Raw genomic sequence first — 19,726 nt, forward strand, 5'->3', positions numbered from 1 at the left:
CAGATGAAGTGCTCAGATACTCCACAAAATGCTATACAGATGGGTTTTAGAATTTTAGTAACATGCATTTTGTGCAGGTACATCTAGTTGTGTGGATAATGTGTAAAACTTTCCTCCTCAAAATCAAAGCCAAGGAGAAAATAGTGACTGAAAATTTCCCCCTCAAAATTTAGGTTGGTGACAAATAATTGTGAAAATTTTACCCATGCAACTACAATTAAACAGCAATATCAAACTGTCTGGAAATAACAATTTAGTGTTACCTACAGAATTCATATTCATGTTGTAATCATAAAAACTATGCAAGATGAATTATAGTCAAAAAAAATTAATGTTTAATTACAATCTGAGTTCATGTTAAATATAAATTTCTCAAATGACTTCTCTGTTATCACAGGATATTTTACATGCCCAAACACTGTACTGTTCTCCACCACATAACATGTCCTATCATTAGGCACTCCCCCACTGAACAACAGGAGACCTGATAACTTATCCCGTCTCTTCTTATCAACTTTAGACTCAGTGACTTCTTTTTGTAATTTATCCCACCACATTTCATAGGGTGTAATTTCTAACAAATCCTTGTTCTGTTTGCCTCTATAAGCATTGATCCAAGAGAACATGTTTTCAAATGATATTTTGTTAGGATTTTCAAAATTAAATATTTTTGCGCAAGCACCTATAGAAGAGAAGGAAAAGCATCACACATTTACACACTTCTCTAAACAGAATCTTCCTAATTACTTTGTACAAAAAAGGTCTTACAGAAAAATTACTTCTGTGTCCACAACTACAGTAAAGGCCTGAAGTAGTACTCATCCAAATACATAGGCATGCTTTGTTTTGTCATCTGCTTACATTCCATAACTATTGTATTACCTTTTGTTACAACCTCCTGACATATTCTAACAATACTCTGAGCTAAAAAGTCCACTGGTATTAGTGAAATAGTAGCTTCCACAGGGTTAGGTGCTGAACCTAATTCCATTATACCCTCCATTAGTCGATAAAACCAATCTTTCTAAAAGAACAGTAGGTTTAAAGTACACAAACACCAAATACAAATCACTAAAGTAAAATAATTATATGTTGAGCTGAACCCTTATAACTCAAGACACAATCTCTTGAAATTTGGCTCATTGACTTGCTAAAAACATTTCAAAATACATGATACTGATTGACTTACTAATTGTCCAAATGCCTGACAGTATATTTATACAACACATTTCCTATGGAGAAGCCATAAAGTGCATCATCTGTTGAGTCCCTTTCCCAAAGCTGTAATGGAGCCAAAACACACATGTCTGCTCTTGACACATTTACATTCATATGGCTGGCTGAAATGTTATTTCTAGAGAAAAACATCCACTATACTTTTTTAGCTGGGCTCAGCTCAACTTGTACATACTGTACTGTAGATGTTGCTATATATAATACCTAAATCACTAGTATATAGAGGAATGATTTCCCTACTGTTGACAGATCCGGTACAGGATATTAGGGGCAAATGTCACTCCATTTGAAACTGGTTCGTATTATTATTTTAGTGAATGTCAGTATGTACAGAGATTATACTATGTTTGATATAATACCCACAGAGAAGGTTGGGTTTGTACTGAAAGTGTGCAGAATGACTTTGCAATATTAAGTTATTGACTACAAACTCCAAAAATCCAGTCAAGGATTTTTCTTCCTTTCTCCACCTTTTCAAACCTTAAGCTTTATGTAACAACTTTACTTTAAACAGGCTGTAGGACCAGTTATCTTCAGCACTTGTGCTGTAAAGCCTTAATAGATAAAAAATAAATAAATAAAAAGTATAACTGACAAATATTTAGAGTTCTTTAAATTATGTCATCAACTACTACAATACACCTTGGTTGATGTTGTAAATGATTTGGTGCTAGCAATTGGCAATAATCCTCTCCTTAGAGAACTAAACTTGTGTAGTAATCTGCTTTGATTAAAAAAACACAAGCCTGCAAAATGTTTTAATGCACTTTATCTAAAATGGAATTTGCTACTGAAATAATGGAAACATGGTGAATACATACAATGATATATAGTCATTAAATCCTACTAAGCTCCACTGAATATGGTTGTCTTTTATTTTAGCTCCCTAGCAGGTAGAGATCACATGAGAACTAGTGACAGGTCACGGGCATTGTAATGTCTTTGTCATAGAGTATAAAAGACAGAAGTCCTACTGAAGGAAAATTAGTAACTACTGTAACAATGCTTTAAAGGTTTGTATACATACAATTTTTTGAGGGACGTATTTTGCAATTGTTTGGTTGTCTGCAGTCATTAGGATTGATATAATATGTACCTGAGTGAAAAATGAGTGATTCTCGAAAATAAAACCGCAAACCTGAAATTTGTTATCCACAAAAATTATGTACCTCAAAATTCTTTATGTATACGGGTAGCCTATTACACAGTGTACACCATGTACAAAGGTAGCAGTTTCATGAGATTAAGTTGGACAGCCTACAAGGCTACACATAGACATGTAGTGTCTATCCTGGTGAGATAGACAAATGATGAAAACAATTGGTTGTCTGAACCCCACAACCACCACCTGTCACATTTGAATAACAAGAATGTGATTAACATGATTTCACTTTGTAATGTTTTCTATGCTTTCAAATTCTTCTGCAATATACCCTCATGTGTAACTGCAGTAGGGAATGCAGAAGAAGCATGTTCTTCCTCAACCAGGGAGTGAAATAGTGCGTTTGTATTTTGAGACTACATGGCACAACAGTCATACAACAATGAACAGAAGACTATTATAATAGGTGAAAATCACCTTATAAATTCCCAGGGTGTAAAGTAAATATTCTCTACCTTATTTCCCATTCCAGTACTTATGCTCCAGCTAATCATACCAGGTCTGTAGATTACAATTGGCAGACCACATAAACCAGCCTGCCAGACAAGATACTCTGATACCCTAATACATAAATGTTCATGATACACACAGGACTCTATATGTACAAAATAAATTACCATTTAGTTTGTGCATATCCACCAGCTTTAATCAAATGGGGCAATGATGCTGCTTCACAAGGCACTTCTGGTATAGGAAATTGTCCATTGCTTTGTAGTTATACACCATTATAGTTAGCTACTATTAGGAGATAAATTGCATACCCTGTGTAATCTGCAACATTTGTAGATGAGACATAGTATACTGGTCTACAGTGAATTTCTGCTAGCTTCAGTACATTTACAGTTCCAATAACATTGGATTTTCTATAGTGGAAAATACCAACACAAAATAAAATCTAAAACCACACTATGAACCTTACATACATGTACTGTATAAAACAGCTGAATTATAAAAGTCAATAACATATTTTTTCATTGACAGAGATTTGTACACAATAAATTCCTTCTAAATGCATACCTCAGTGCTCCATAACCCAAGATGTGATGAACACGAGCTCCAACGTGATATATACAGGACACTGAGTCAGCCAAACTACAGAAATCTTTCTGGTCTATACCAAACCACTCCTCTTCTAGATCACCAGAGACAATCTTGACATTATTATCTAGTTGATCAGGTGGCAAATTATACTCCTCAAAACATTTCTTCAATCTGGTCATTCCTGTTGAAATAAAAGTCATTATACAACCAGTATCACTGTAAAAATTAAGCAGAAAAACAAATAAGTGCATGCGTATGCACAATCTACACAAAATGAAAATGTAACAATTTGACAGTACACACCTTCACTCTCTTGTTTACATCTCACCAAACAATATATCACTCCTGAAGTTGTTGGATCAATCAATAAGTGATAAAGCAAAAAGCAACCCAAAAATCCTGTTGCTCCTAGAAAAATTCATATTGAAATCAAGTGAATAATTAATTTCTTTTTATGCACTGTATCTACACATGTACACTGTACAAAAAATGCTCTTACCTGTCAAAAACACATTTGATACATCAGAAGACAACTTGGAGTCAATATCAAATGTTGGGAACTCAATGTCCATGTCCTGTCTCATTAACTCCAACACATTCTGATCATCACCAACTACAGAACTAGTGTGGCCACCGATAATGTTAGTCAACTGGTCTAGTGACACTTTGGATGACAGTAATGTGTCAACATTAACATCAACATTGAACAGATCTTTGACCACAGCAGTGAACCTCATAGCAGTCAGTGAGTCCCCTCCATGTTGCGAAAAACTTTTATCTAAACAGAATCACAGCACTAATATGTATTTTGCATATAAACGTTTAACAGAAAATAGCCACAAAATGTGAAAACCAATAGGATTAATATGCTGAACTGGTCAACACACTGACATTTAGGAAACATTCAGAGAAAATAGAAGTGCAGACTATAGTATTACAGGAAGTCCCTACTTTGGCAGTGTTGTAACTCTGCTGTTAGCCTTTTTGAATAGAGCAGTATACTACATGATAAATGACAAAAGCTATTATATAGTATGACTTAAGTTTGGCAAATCCTTAGTGATGAATAAAGTTTGGTAAATTTCCCTACTTTAGTCATACCAAACTTTCATGTTTGTTAATGTGACTGTTTAGCATGATAGCAAGACAATATGTACATATTATGCACCTGATAATGTAGCAGATGTTAAGTCAACCTTTAATCCAAGCATTTGAGCAATCACTGTTGGAATAGCAGGGGAAACATATGAACTGTCTTGTGCAGGCAATTCTGCAACACACTGGTTTACTCTATCTTGGTATCTCTTCTGCAGAGCAATTCTAGCAATTCTGTGAACAGTATAGGATTTTAAAAATATTGTTAATTTAAAAATGAAGTAGGGATCTATGCAATAAAAAGTAGCGAAACAAGAGATGAATGATGGCATTACAGCATAGCTCGGTGGGAAGTCCCTACTTTGGCATTGAACAAAATAATTGTTTATAGCTAATGTGCCAAAGTAGGGACTTTCCCACTGAGCTATGCTGTAATACCATCATTCATCTCTTGTTTCAGTATTTTTTATTGCATAGATCCCTACTTCATTTCTACACTAACAATTTTTTTTTAAAAATCTAGTTTGTTTAGTTTTTTGTTGTAGCACAGCTAGCTACAGTGTAACTTGTGACTGCTTTATTACAATATCACACATGACGAGTATCGTGATTCAGTCAAAGGGTATGCAGTTAGCTAGACCAATAAGGAGTGAGGTCATCTTGTTTACTGTTATGTAAATAGCTAGATTGTTAAGAGGTATGGTCTCTGTACTCTATCGCTATTAGTCCACTTAGATATTTATTTGATGGGTGTGGTCGTGAACCTATCACGAATGGGATCCCAATCACGAAGTTGCAGATATCTACAAGCTATAGTAGTACACCTCCTATAGTAGTGCCGGACTGAAGTGCTTCTGAAATCCAGCTCTGTCATAACTCTGTGGCATCTAAATATGCTGGTGAAAAAAAGTGTTGATATGGAAAATTAATGCCTCGAAATGGTTTCATTGAGACAAGCAGTCTCATTGAAGATAAAAGAAATGACAAGGTGCAGAGGGCCTACACTCGTCGGAATCCCAAAAGGTACATCCCACTGGTAAGTTTGTTATAGTGGCGTAAAATGGTGGCTGTGCGCTGCTTTGTTTGGCCTCTAGCCTTGCGACTGTGGTCAGTCAGGCAGTGAGACACTAAAATTTGAGTTTTGGTGATTTTTAAAAATTCTACATCCGGCCTCCTGAAGTGTTTTGTTAGATTTAATACTGTATTATATATTATATGGACTAGTACTGTTCCGTAAAGGTGATTTTCGTCATGTAAGATGTCTGTAGGATGATTTTCAAAGGCAGAATTTTGGGTAGTGCGCAAAATGTTTGGGGCGATCCCTACTAAAAGTGATGACAAATACATGCACACATAGAAATATAAAGGTTTAACCACACACACACACACTCAATTGTGTGTGCACAAGTACATGCACGTACACACATGCACACACGCACGCACGCACGCACACACACACACTTTTCTGAAGATGTCAAACAGCCATTTTGTACTGTAAATGGCTCTGAGTCAAGCAAAACAGAATGTGGTACCTGTGTAAATACCGTACATTATCAACCAAAATGAACCATAAAAGACCTACCTCAAAACCTCTCAGTTTCTTTTCCATCCCAACTCTGACAAGATCTTGATGTACCTAAATGTGTATAATGCAGGTATAAGCACATGGTGCAAAATACATGAGGTATACACATTATACTAACCACATTGATTGCTGCTTTGGAGGAACATAGTGCAGAATCATCCAGTGATGACACTCCTATACCTTCAGTGATAATAGATTCCCGCAAATATTTCATATGAGGGACAACAACAGCAAACACAGCTCTCTGTTGGTACCTATGAATAAGAATGTATTATACAGATACTTAATTGTAGAGTGTAAGTATTACAAGAATATTAAGCAATTAAACAAATGTTCAGTACAACATGTACAGATTATCAATAAGTATACACTGTATGGTCTGTCACGCTGTAGATGGTCCAGACCACATAACATTGTTGCAGTTGGTCCCCCTTTGCTACAAATAGTCCCCCACCTATTCAAACAATACATTCACACAATACTGAGTGATACAAACTCAGCATGAATGCATAGGGTATGTATCTCTAATAATCTAATAGAGTAGTTACTACTCTAATAGAACATTCAATGGACATAAAAGTTGCCTATACGCAATCTGTCTGTAAATTATATGGGAAGGCCTTCATCTACTTGTACAGTATCTTACTGTGATATTGCACGTGTCACTGTTAAATAGCTAGCCTATTCAAGTACACATGTGTAGTATGTACCACTTCAGATCTCAAGTTCCAATGTTTCTGTGGAGAATGCCCCTAAATATCGGCATGCTTTGCACGATATGCATTAAGGTATTGATTTTAGCCATCCCTGAATAGACTGCTCTATTAGAACCTTCTACATGAACGTTCTATTAGAGTATCTCGATCTATTAATGTGTTTTATTACTACTCCTATTAAACTGACCAGTTTTAATCTTGCTAATGCAAACTCATGACTGAAAGGTCCGGAGGGGCCGATTTAAACTCTGCTAATAGCCCATTTTCACACAAGGGATAAAGAATGTGGTGGTTAATAATTGTGATTGCACAACATCCGGTGTCCTTTAAAATGTATTGAACCCTATGGGAATGAGGTAAGAAATCTTCACGGGAGCCTAAACTGTACCATTTATTCTTAATATGAGAACGAAATTGTAATCTTCAGGTTGTTAGCATCACGATGATATATAGTTTGTGAAGATTCACTGTGTTGTAAAGTGGGAAGAAGCGACTTTAGCATGGAAGAAGACTCTAGTGACTTTGTTTTCAGCATCTACATGTAGAAAGTCTACTTAGTGAGATAAACTTTGTTACTACATTTCTACAAGGCTGGGAACAACGCTATGCAAAATTTTATCACAGAACACCTCGAACAGGCTCTGCCTTCTGTGTACACCCTCCAATGCCTAACTGGTAAAGTAGATAATAACAATAACAATGACAATAACAAGAAATAGGCGATCTTTCATCGTTGTGATTCTATCAATACTAGGCGATTATTTCATCCGTTACAGTAGGCCATGTTTTGTTGCCTAACGATCCTCTATACTTATAACAGTAAAAATGCATCGCTTTAGGAAAGATGCAGCCTTTAAAACTTAAGATATCACTACCATTTGACAAAAGATCGCTGATTTCTCAATCACAACACAGCGTATCTTTCCAATTTTTAAGTCATTGCTGTAGTATAGTGGCTGCTATAAAAGTACGTTCTTATAATAAGAATAAACGGTATGGTTTGTGCTCCCATGAAGTGTAAAGGTCTTAGTCCCATAGGTTTCAATACATTTTAAGGCCTCCCAAAGGACACCAGATGTTGCACAACGTGTAATAAATTAGTATCCATTACCATACCATGAATACTTTAGCTTGCGTGGAAATGGACTATTAAAAATGATGTAACTCATGTTGTCTGGTGGCAGACTACCTATGGCAGATGTGGGCTATCTATGGTGCCGTAACTGGCCTGGGGGGACCAGTTGTGGAACTGCAAGTGGTCCGGGAGACCATATATGGCAGCCGTAAGTGGTCTTGGAGGGACTGATTTTTGGGGACTGATTTTGGGGGGACCAACTGTATACTGTACCCAAGGGCGTAGGAACGACTTTTAGAGTGGGGGGAGGGGGGGGGGGGGCAAAGGCATCCAAAATCAGCTAACTATAAACTGATTAACACCCATGCAGGCTCACATTGATAGGGCTCCTGTAGCTCAGTTCATACATGCGTTTATATATAGGTGTTGTGAAGTGTTATCACTAGCTAATAAATATAACCCTACAACTACAATGTATGCACAGCTATCTGCTCACTCCCTATTCTACTAATGGCTGCTATACCTACTGCACGTGCTCGATGCATGTATATATCACGTGAGAAATCATGGTCATGTAAAGGTCTTTCCTTTATGTTTATTTTACAGTACCTCCCTACAAGGATTATAACATTAACAGTGTTATCCGCTAAGCGAAACATCACACCTTGAAGGAACTGGGTTATCTGCTGTAGCAGGTTCCGACTGTGAGGATCACATGAACCCCACACCACTACTGCGTTCATGGCTGGCTACTCTCATTTACATATCCTAGCATGCCTCTATTTTAGACTACTTGATAAATCAACTCTTCACCAAATTCAATAGTCAGTACTCAGAAGTCAGCAACTCCTGCACATTCACGCACTACAATGAGACTGCCCTCTTTGATCTGCTGCTATCCTTCTATTCGAGCGTAACCTTTCCCATCATAATACCACCAATGTGGCATTCTTTCCACTATTTAAGTTTCTCACTGCACAGGCTCCAGGAAAAATATTTGAACAACAGATGTCACGTGCAAGGACTAATCATAAATAAAATTATAGGCGCTTTTGGGTGTAACAGTGAATGGCTTGACAGTTGTGGAGGACTCGAGGGGGGGACTGGTGATGCCAGTGCTGGTACGTGGTGTTGTATGGCTTCTCGTATAGATGTATGTATTTCTGTGTATATAGCTTTGGCTGATTGTTTCAACCTGAGCTAGTTGGCCCCAAAAGTGGGGGGGCCAAAACATGCTTTTGAAAATAGTGTGGGGGCCATGGCCCCCCCCCCCCCCCCCCCCCCCGGTTCCAACGCCCTTGCTGTACCAACTGTAGTGTGACAGGTCGTGTGATGTAGAGAAGTAAAAAAAGTAACCATGCAATTAAGTACACACAAGAGATATTGTATGTAAGTATAGAAATATTTGCATACTTATTGGTATCAGCACAAGTGATATACACTTGGTCCACAAATACACTGCTCAAATAAATGTTTTCTAGCTGCTCTGCACAAACAAATTCTCCCTGTATCAATTACAAGTATTTACATATTCATAGTGCAATCCTAACTCACAAACCTGAGAAAGTTTAAAGAAATTCTTCAGCCTATCAATTATCTTAAAGCTCCTATCTCCAACTATCTCAATAATATCCCCAGTGTGAAACCTATAGTATAACAATCTCTGTACCATGATACACATATAACACTAAAAATTAATGACAAGTAACCTAGTTAGTGTGCTTTAATTACACACAAAACTGATTGTATAATATATTTTCTTACATTACACCACTGAAGTGAGTAATTTTAGTAGCGACAAAGTATTCATGCATATAACACATATGAAACCAATATACATAATTATACTAACCATCCATCAGCAAAAGCACTAGCAGACTTTGTTAAATTATTATGATAGCCTCCAGTCATTGTACCAGTCCGTACAAGCAGCTCTCCCTTATCACCAATCCTTAACATATTAGCAATATACATGTACATCATCTATGTCCACATGGACACAACACATATAAAACATACACATAGACATACCAGTATATACTCACATACTGCACATGCACACTACTAGTATTATTAAACACAAACTTGACGTATATACAACAAATGATGTATAAAATGTTAACAAGTTAATTGCTACAACATAAAATGGAGAAGTTCAATAGGATAGTAGGTCCAATTGACCAGATCATCAATTATCCAAACAATACAAATGAATGCTCTATTAGGGTATTTGGCATAATTACATTCTAAACTGAATGTAACAATGAATTTTATATAAATTTGCTTACAGTCAGTGTACAGTACGTACATATCTGAACACCATTGTGATTAAAGTGTCTCACAGGTATTAAGAAAATGGAGATCCCATATATAAGCAACACAACCAGACCAAGTAAGATTTAACTCCAAGGTATCATAGATGAAACGATACATGCTTAACCACAATATTAACTCACTGTGGTGATGATGGGTCCTGAACATGATAGTCCAATGCAGGAACACTGCTCAACTGAAACTCAACACCAGAATGGAGTGATGCTACACTCTTTGTATTCATGCTAGCTATGTTACTATATACAGACAAGGGAAATGAACACAGTATAACACAGGGTAATAGCTACTATAAAATTTGATGTTATGTATCACGTCTAGCTTCTACACTACATATAGTCACAATTATAAATTAAGTATATATTATTTAGCGTGGGTGTTCAAAGGTGCGGCTCAGGTTAAACTTGCATATTGCCTGGGCAATATCTTTCATGTGAACACGGTTTGCTCATGGCTTTGATGCCCAACCACTTCAAAGATACGATACACTTTGACTACATATATCGAGTGACGTGGAGCGTTAAATTGTGGACGGGCTCTGCCAGTTGATAATTTGTCAAATTTCAGCTTGATTGGAGTATGCATTTGTGTTGTATGGCAGATCTTGCAAAGTGTGCGAAAAAAGTAGAAGAAAAAAGGCAAAATTCTGTACATGTATCTCAGAAACGGCTGCAGTAATTTCCTATGTGGACTCCCCTAGCTAGTGGGCATCTCCACAACATAATTAAGCTAGTGAGCATCTCTACAACAAAATTGGTTCAGGTTACACAGACATAGAACTGCAATTGTGATTTCTTTCTTCCTGTCAACATACCCACAGTGTGGTATGCTGGCTTCTTCAGCTGCACGACACACTACTGTGTGTCTTGATATGTACTCACCTGTTCCCAGGTAGTATACTGTATTGTATATACCTATGGTTTGAGGTCTATATGCCTAATATACAACCAGCAGCTCCTTTGAAGTTCACACAGTCACAGTATATGTAACAATGAAGTATGTACATACCCCACTTCTGTGCACCCATAGCCTTCTGACACATACGAATTATTAAATAGTTCTCTCATAAACTCCAGAACTTCTCTGCTAGTAGCAGCACCACCTGCATAGCAATTCAGTATGTATATAGGTAAATACATGTGCAGAATACGTACATACAAATATATCCATACATACCTACAATTACTTTCTTTAAGCGGTTGCTAAATGCCAGCCTTAATGATGACAGTATGTCTTTTCTCTCCTAAGAACAAGAAACTATGAAATTTCTCTGTATAACAAACAAATGATTAGTATTGCCACGATATATTGATAGTATCGATATAACAAGGTGGTGATATGATATAGCCAATCAGTTATATCGATGGTTGTGCAATAGTGGCGCTGCTTAGTATAATGATGCGGGGGAAGCCAGACATATGGTATTTGGCATTTAATTAAGTTATGTGTTGATGGTGTAGTGTGATAAACAAGCCAACCCCAAAGTAAACTGGGAGGTTTTAAGGTTTCTATGTAATGCCAGCCTCTTGTCTCACCTGTAAAGCAGGAGCAAAATGCATTTAAAACCTGATAAATAAGAATAGCTTTTGCTTGTGGTATACATCCAACTTAAATTTAAACTTACAATGAAGAGTATGTATATGTCTTGCAAATATTACAGTTAGTTCTATATCGTGATATATGTTCATATCGTGATATAAACCTTGGTGATATATGATATAGAGTTATCTATATCGTGACAGCACTACAAATGATGAATCACGACCTACTTGTTCAAGTAAAGCATCATAATTTGGGCTACTGGCATCTAATTGTAATCGCATGAGTTCTAAAAGTTGCTGGTATTCAGAATACAATCTGCTGTAAAATCTGCCGAAACAAAATGATCACATTTACAGTATGCATGGGTACATAATTGTGACCGGATCTGCAAAAACCCGACATGATGGTGCAAGCCTAAATTGATTTGCAATGAGTAAAATATTTGCATAATCGAAAAAAAATTTCGTAAATTTTTAAAATGCTTTGTTCTTTGTGAAGGAAGGGTCCTATGATAAAAACCTGGATATCATCTTATTCTCCTACTCAAGAGGAGTTCAAAACTCTTTGTTTTGTTGCAGTAGACTAAAGGATACATAGGTTATGGGCATTTGTTTATGTCACATCAAAACGATCGTACGCTATCGATTTTTCTTCACTGATTTCGTCTCTGTATGCAGTGAAGAATGGTAACAGAAGAAAAAACTTACCCAGTAATGGACTCCCCTATTCATAGCGAACACAATGGTGCAAGTTGCAGCTCTGTACTGCATTGTATTTGTAAGTTACAGCCGTATTTGTAAGTTACAGCCGTTTTTGTAAGCGCATGTAATTTATTTTCCCAATACTTGCTGTACAAATCGATCTTTCCGTTGTTGCTACTTTGTAGGGCTGTAACTCCAAAGGTTGTTGCCATAAGAGGCTGAAACTTGGCCAGAGCATACACTTGGCTAAGTAGATAATAGATATTCAATAATAAAGAATTTGAAAAATGCACCATTATGTCAGGTTTTCGCAAATCCGGTCACAATTAGTAACTACATATGTACATGTAACACTTTCACACCTCAGATCAAAGGAGCTGCCCGGGTTATATTTTGTATGTAGCCCAGCTGCTGTACATACGAAATGTAGACCGGGCTACAATGGGGCAGTGATCATATAGACGTCGGGGCCGAAATTGATTGTGGGAATCGATTAATACTCACATGATTAGGACACATGACTTGAATGAAAACCACTCAGGTGGAGAGCGTTTTGTTATCCTCGCCATCCCACGAGTTGAAAAACATTGGGCTAAGGTGAGAATGAGTGCTATAACTTATTCACTTATCATTTCCGCACGTTATCGAATACGGACCCCCCCATCACAAAGCTACCACGTAACCACTCTACAAGCAAGCTTACTTATCTAGGCCTTTAGTGAGCTCTGTACTTTTTCCATAAACGATTCAATAGGACTAATTAAAACATTAAACTTGCATAACCGAAATTCTCCGTGATATCTCTAGGATATGCCCATTCATCGTAACCAAACGTAACCAGAACGTACTAGTTGCTGACCCATAATCAAAAATTTTAGGTATGCATATACAGTATAATACATCCGGTGGCTGCACTTGTGTTGGCTTGGGTGATTGATCGCCCTGTACAGGCTATCAGCCTGATAAGTGTTACATATTAGCTGTAACATGGGGCATTCGGGCTTTGCCTGACATGTATGCCCTCTGCCCTCGGGCCTGCATACATATCAAGCAAATTACAACTATTACATGTAACACTTTGACACCTCAGATCAAAGGAATTTCAGAGGATACATTTGCTATGTATACCTCTTTACATAGAGACATCTAAATATACACTGGTATACATTGAAATGTATCCCATGGAAGTGGTTACATTTCTAAAAGAGCAAGCCACTTTCATCAAAGCAAGCATGGCTTTGATGTGGAAGAAGTAGTGGTACTGCCCTCTGTTTGTTTTATACAAGCTCAGACCAAAATCGATTGTGGGAATAAATTAATGCTCATGTGATGATTACCACAAATTGAAGTGTTGTCACAAGAAGCACTCAAATGAAGGCATTTCAGTATCCTTGCCATTCTACAAGTTGAGAAATGTTACTTAAAGGTGAGAACTAGCCTTACAGTGCATTCACAAGCGCTTCGGCACGTTTTTGAATGCGACATTACAGACGACACGAGTTAACCACTCTATAACAAAGCTTACCCCTTTAGGTCTTTAGTATACGTTGTGATTAGTCTTAAAACAACACGAAAGCATTAAAACACTTGTAAATTCCCTGAAATTAGCCCTACTCAACTTTTCCATGATATCTGTAGGACTCGTCCGTTTATTCTAACAATCGTAGCTACAACGTTACTTGCTGCCTAACCATAATCGAATCTTTCAGGTATGCATATCAAACAAATCCAGTGGTTACACTAGCATTGGCATCAAGGCTATCAGCCTGAAATGGAAATGTTACATAGTAGCTGTAACATGGGCACTCGTGATTTGCCTGATATGTATGCCAGCAGCCCTCAGGCTTTGGGCATACATATTAGACAAATTACTCGTGCTCATGTTACAACTATAAAATATAGTACCACTAAGTACAAATCATATGTGCAACTACATGATCTCACACAATATGCACCAGATTATATTATTACCTTGGTGTAGTTGAGAGTATAGTTGGCTGTAACAAGCCAATATCATCCATTAACAATGTTAGATTAGTCATAATACCAACTCGTCCAGCTTGAATGACTGTAGAGAATACTGTCTCTCTTTCTGAGGCATGAGCTAAAGAATCTAAATGTTGTGATGCGAGTTGCAGAGCAACACATCCTCTACTCAAAATGTTACACATGTTACCATGTACTTTGAATGTTTAGTAATAAACAAACATGACTGGTAGCATGTATGTGAAGCTGCATGATTCAATGACATGCACATTACAGTTAGGGGCTATACATCTATATATAATACACACTTGTCTGTTGCATGACAATACCATGTATCCTGACATATATTATTATTTATCATTAACACTTTACAGTGACCAGCTCTGAAGGTATGACAGCAACATGTGCTGCAGCCTTAGGATTACCTAACCTAATTTCAAGGACTTAGACTTAATGACTTGACTTGGTGACTTGATTTAATGACTGATAACATGAAACAGAAAAGGGGCCAAAGTAAGGAAAAAAAATCCCTCCAACCCCAGGATAGTAACCAATGAAATAGGTACAGTGTAAGGAAAATTAGGGATATAAAAACAATAAAACAAAAGAGGTCATCTACACCTGCAGCCATGCTAGTGGATATTAAAGATGACCCTTGTTTTGTCGCTTTTTATTTCTACTAAAATGTAAAAAAATTTCCTTACAATTGTTTGCTTGTTAAACCAGGCGAGTGCCCACAGAAGGCCAGCTGTGCACACACACTGCAAATGTTTTCCAAAAAGTGTCTGTGACTGTGTGTTTATATCCATGTGTGTATGTATGTTTGTATATTTGTGAACCGCTACAAACAGCCTTCTTTATGTGAGAAATAAAGAGCCTATATTAAACTTACGGGAAGGTAAGCTTTGGTTTAAGGCAATTAATACGTGCTGGTTTGAAATACGGGTGAAACAAATTTATAAGGACGCGGTGAAGGCTTTTCCCAATGGGCTCTATGGATGTCAAACAGCCGAAAGTCAACACAGCTGGCCTCCTAGGCTACCAGGTTTAACGAAATCCTTCGAGTTGAAAAGGGGCCCGTACATACGTGAACGAATATTCATTATAATAAAGAACAGTACAAGAAACTTCTGCAATTAATCTAGTCACTACAGAAAATGCGAATCAGTTGCTGAAAAGTGAAGAGGCCATTCCACTTTGTTTCCAGTTACTGTTCTTCGTTTATAATGGGTACAACATACGAGAAGCGCCTCTGTAATCAATCCAGTCACTATGGAAACTATGGATAATTGTTGTGGCTGAACTAAATCCATCTCGCATTACTGCGAATCAACACCTACACAGTGAATCAACACCTACACAGTAGTGGATAAAGAAATGGGACACAAAGGAGTACAAAGCAAGTTCATTATACATGCACTGCACATGTACACTGTAGCTGGCTGAAGTGACATTGAACAGTAAAGAAATCAAGCTAGTAGCTTTTGAGTTATGCTTGGCAGTCAGTCACTTAGTAGATAATTCTGTTGGAATAAATCTTTTTAAAATTCACAGAAACTTGTTGGGAAGGGTTTGTGATCACCCTACAGGCATTTTTGGGTTTGACTATACCTAATTAATATGACCAAGCTGTTGTGTAGGAAACTGGGACTGGTTTAGAGTGATACTTTTAGCCAAACCTCTACTCCATACTGTATGATAGGTTACTACTATTAATAGTATGTAATCATTGTGTATATGTACCTTTACAAACTATCACGTCACTGTCTAGTTGAAATCCTAAGGTCAACTGTAAGCATGTCCTATTAGTGAATGTCACACCTACAGTATATAATTTATGTACAACAATACATAAGTACACACATGCATGCTATACAGTACATGTATGCAATACACTTAAATACACGTAAGAATTACACATGTGCGTACAACAAATCATAACCTTTAGCAAATCCAGTACTGCCACTAGTATAGATGACAGAAACAAGATCATCAGGTTTACCAGTAACTGGTTGAGGTAGACAGCCCATCACAAAACAATGATAGACGCATGACATCACCAACATGGTAGTGACATGTACTGTGATCAATGACTGGGAATCATCAGGTGAAGTCTTGGAATGGAGCAACAGGTTTGCAGGAGACAAATTGATGTGATGCTTGAACAGAGTTACAAGTTTACTTTGAAGCTTAGGATCTTTGACTATCTTCTCAATAAATGTAATCACCTCTTTCCTAAATTTGCCTTGATCCTGTGTGACATCAGTATCTCTCTTTGTCAACTTTTTACAATTGTACAAAAGTTGGAAAAATGATGAAAGATCATCCATCTCTATCCTTCCCTCCTCAGATGGATTGTAAGGCCAGGAGTTAAACTGTACTACTAGCTTGAGTGTGGGACAATCTTTCTTGCTTGATGTAAATTTGAGGAACATTTCAGGAGAACACAAGATACAGGAGATACCAGATGTGTTGATAACATGAGCTATTCCTTCTTGATCCTATAGTTAGTCAGTCAGCAATTGAGCATAAATTCAAATTTTTTTTAAAAATTGTATAAATTTGTTGGAATGGTTTAGGGTTGCTCTGAAGACGCTTATGGACTTAGCTATGCCTAACCAATATTGCCAAGTATAAAGGAATGGTGAGGCTGTTTTTTTTTTTTAAGTAATATTGTTTGGCAAGAAAGTCCAAACCACCATGTTCCCTAATATACAGTACTTACCGTACTATATGAGGCTATGAGCTTGATTTTGTCACTACACTTGTAAATGCCACCTCAGCCCTTTTGGCATACCACAGTACATACAGTGCTCACAATATGGGTTTACTTTTGTCCCTTTTCTTACCTGGCAGTGCAAGGTGTCAATTTGCGGTAGCATGTCAAGGCTTCCCTGTGCTAACTACAGGTGTATATATCATCACCATATTTTCTGTAGTGACTGGATGAATTGCAGAGGCACTTCTCTCACCGTTCTTTGTAACACTGTGTAATGGGTTGAACAAAGTGTAATGGCCACTTTACTATTCATTAATTGATAGTTTAGGGTGTGCGTGTTGGTGCAATATTACTTTTTATGATATGTCTGGTGCATTCTTTCTTTTTATGGAGGTTGCATGCCTACACACCTGCATGCGGACATTTAATTTCTACTTCAGCTATGTAGTATTGCATGTGTAGGTGACTTTCCTTGTTTCATTGCCTTTTATTTTTATGATCCCTAATCAAACTTAAAATTCCTTGTACGTACTTGTAAAACACGGATGTTGCTATCAAAACAATCTAATTAAACAGTACTACTTTGTGTACAGTATGTGTACGTGTATGTGTGTGTGCGCTCATGTGTGCATGAGTGCATGTGCGTACATGTGTGTGTACATGCGTGCATGCATGTGCGTACATGTGTGTGTGTGTGTGTGTGCATATGTGCGTGTGTGTGCATGTACATACCCTGGCATATGCACTGGAAGCAAACAAACAAGTAGAAGGAGAGAATATATATATTTATTTATTTTGGCAAATAGCCTGTACACCAACTCATTATACAAAATAGTAGATATTGTCTGTCCAATATGTATCCAGTTTGGCCTTGAAGTTGTTTAAGGAGCATACCTCAATAACATGTTGTGGTAAATTGTTCCATATATTCACTTCATGGCAAGAGAAAAAATTTGCTTCATAACAAACAAGAGGAACGGTCCTTGTAAAGTTTCAATTCATGTCCTCTGGTAATTCCTAATGATCGTGTGAATAGATCATTAACACCAATGTCCACTAAACTATTGAATATCTGACGTCATATCACCAAGCTGACGACGATAGTTAAGTAAAGGCAGCCTTAATTCTGTAAGTCTTGTGCCATAGTTACTGTCATGTATGCTGGTGATCAATTTGGTTGCTCTATGTTGAATTGTTTCAACTTTCCTTTGGTCCATTAAGTAGTGAGGTCCCCTTATTATGTTACCATACTTGAGTATAGGATGCACCATAGAATTGTAAAGACAAACTAACATATTAGGGTCCAATTAAATAAGCAAAACTTCTTTTGATCAACCCAAGTACACGATTTGCTTTTTTGTTAGTCACAAGTGAGGCATGTTCGTCAATTAAAAGATTATTTTTTTATTTTTTAGTAAATTTTTTCAACACACAGAATTACAACAGTTTATTTCAGATTATTTTGCAGGTTGCACATTCTAAGTGTGTTGAAGGTCCACCAGTATCCTGTGCTGGTGGCCAATTAGCTAGTGATCAAGAAAAAAGGCACTAAAACAGTGGAATAGCTAAAAAGTATATACAAATGGACATTTAATCCCCAACTTCAATCTAGTATATCTGCAGGTATAGACAACCTGTTGTATCACAATTTTTTTGCTATTCCCTTGTTTCACAACTTTTTTTTTGTTGATAACTTAAAAACTTATATTAATCAATTTTACAAAAATTTCATAGCAAGCATTTTGGGTAACACTGAAGGCATTTTTGGGCTTGATTCTACCTAACCATATGCCATTAAGGTAGGGTGAGTTTCCAGTCAATATTTTTAGTGAGAAAGTGCAAACCACCATGATTCCTAATATACTACCATACTACATGATTAGAGTGACGTTTCACATATTGTTAATTATTAATCAAGACTGATGGTGTACTACTTACTAGTGATGTATGGATGGGGACCACTACCATTGACCGTAGAGTAACTGCAAAGTCGCTGATGATCCAGTCAAGTGAGTTTATTCCACTGATACCCACAAACACTTTAGAAGGACGATCTGTCTCGTGACAGAAATATTCCTGAATGCCTGCACACAAAACAGTTTTAATACAATCACAACAAAAATTAACTGTGAAGTGAAGTTCATTAAACAAGTGTGAGAATGATATATGTACAGTGTTTCCCAAACAATATACAGCTTTAAGAATATCACTGCATTGATCATGAAAAAATCAAAATTGAAGTTTTGACTTTTTTGTGCATTTAATTTAGACTATCAATAATTTGTTTAGCTACACTATACCTGCTCCTAAGAACAGTGCAATCTGGTTTATCCTTTTGTGGCTTATCCTGTTTGTATACACACATGACTTGATAAACTGATTTACACATACACTTAATGGCTTACCAGGTGAAAGTTTCTTCAGCCTCTCCATCATTATTTACTACTCGGTAACCCAAACAAGGCCACTCAGCAAACACTTCAGCAGCTTTCACTAGTGCCTCACATACTGATTTAGTTCTCATCACCTGTAACAAA

At 37.0% G+C, this 19,726-nt stretch overlaps 1 protein-coding gene across 2 annotated transcripts in view; it reads right to left on the reverse strand.

Moving 5' to 3' along the window:
• Positions 1-240: 240 nt before the first annotated feature.
• The window catches only part of LOC136250644 (carboxylic acid reductase-like), a 36,725-nt gene continuing 17,239 nt past the window's right edge, over positions 241-19,726 (reverse strand). The window contains exons 4-28 of one of the 2 annotated variants that reach the window (XM_066042869.1): positions 19,595-19,716; positions 19,490-19,536; positions 19,128-19,273; positions 16,413-16,971; positions 16,214-16,291; positions 14,456-14,597; positions 12,011-12,110; positions 11,418-11,484; positions 11,250-11,343; positions 10,367-10,480; positions 9,763-9,861; positions 9,469-9,556; positions 9,324-9,415; positions 6,238-6,373; positions 6,117-6,170; positions 5,996-6,066; positions 4,608-4,768; positions 3,939-4,217; positions 3,743-3,847; positions 3,416-3,620; positions 3,160-3,261; positions 3,016-3,105; positions 2,854-2,959; positions 883-1,024; positions 241-682 (exon numbers count right to left, since the gene is read on the reverse strand). In XM_066042869.1, coding sequence (XP_065898941.1) covers positions 336-682; positions 883-1,024; positions 2,854-2,959; positions 3,016-3,105; positions 3,160-3,261; positions 3,416-3,620; positions 3,743-3,847; positions 3,939-4,217; positions 4,608-4,768; positions 5,996-6,066; positions 6,117-6,170; positions 6,238-6,373; positions 9,324-9,415; positions 9,469-9,556; positions 9,763-9,861; positions 10,367-10,480; positions 11,250-11,343; positions 11,418-11,484; positions 12,011-12,110; positions 14,456-14,597; positions 16,214-16,291; positions 16,413-16,971; positions 19,128-19,273; positions 19,490-19,536; positions 19,595-19,716 — 3,546 coding nt within the window. In that variant the 3' untranslated portion in view covers positions 241-335. The other variant, XM_066042870.1, reaches the window with a different exon arrangement.

The sequence above is a fragment of the Dysidea avara genome, chromosome 3 (genome assembly GCF_963678975.1).
Source record: "Dysidea avara chromosome 3, odDysAvar1.4, whole genome shotgun sequence".
In the NCBI taxonomy this organism is placed as follows: domain Eukaryota; kingdom Metazoa; phylum Porifera; class Demospongiae; order Dictyoceratida; family Dysideidae; genus Dysidea; species Dysidea avara.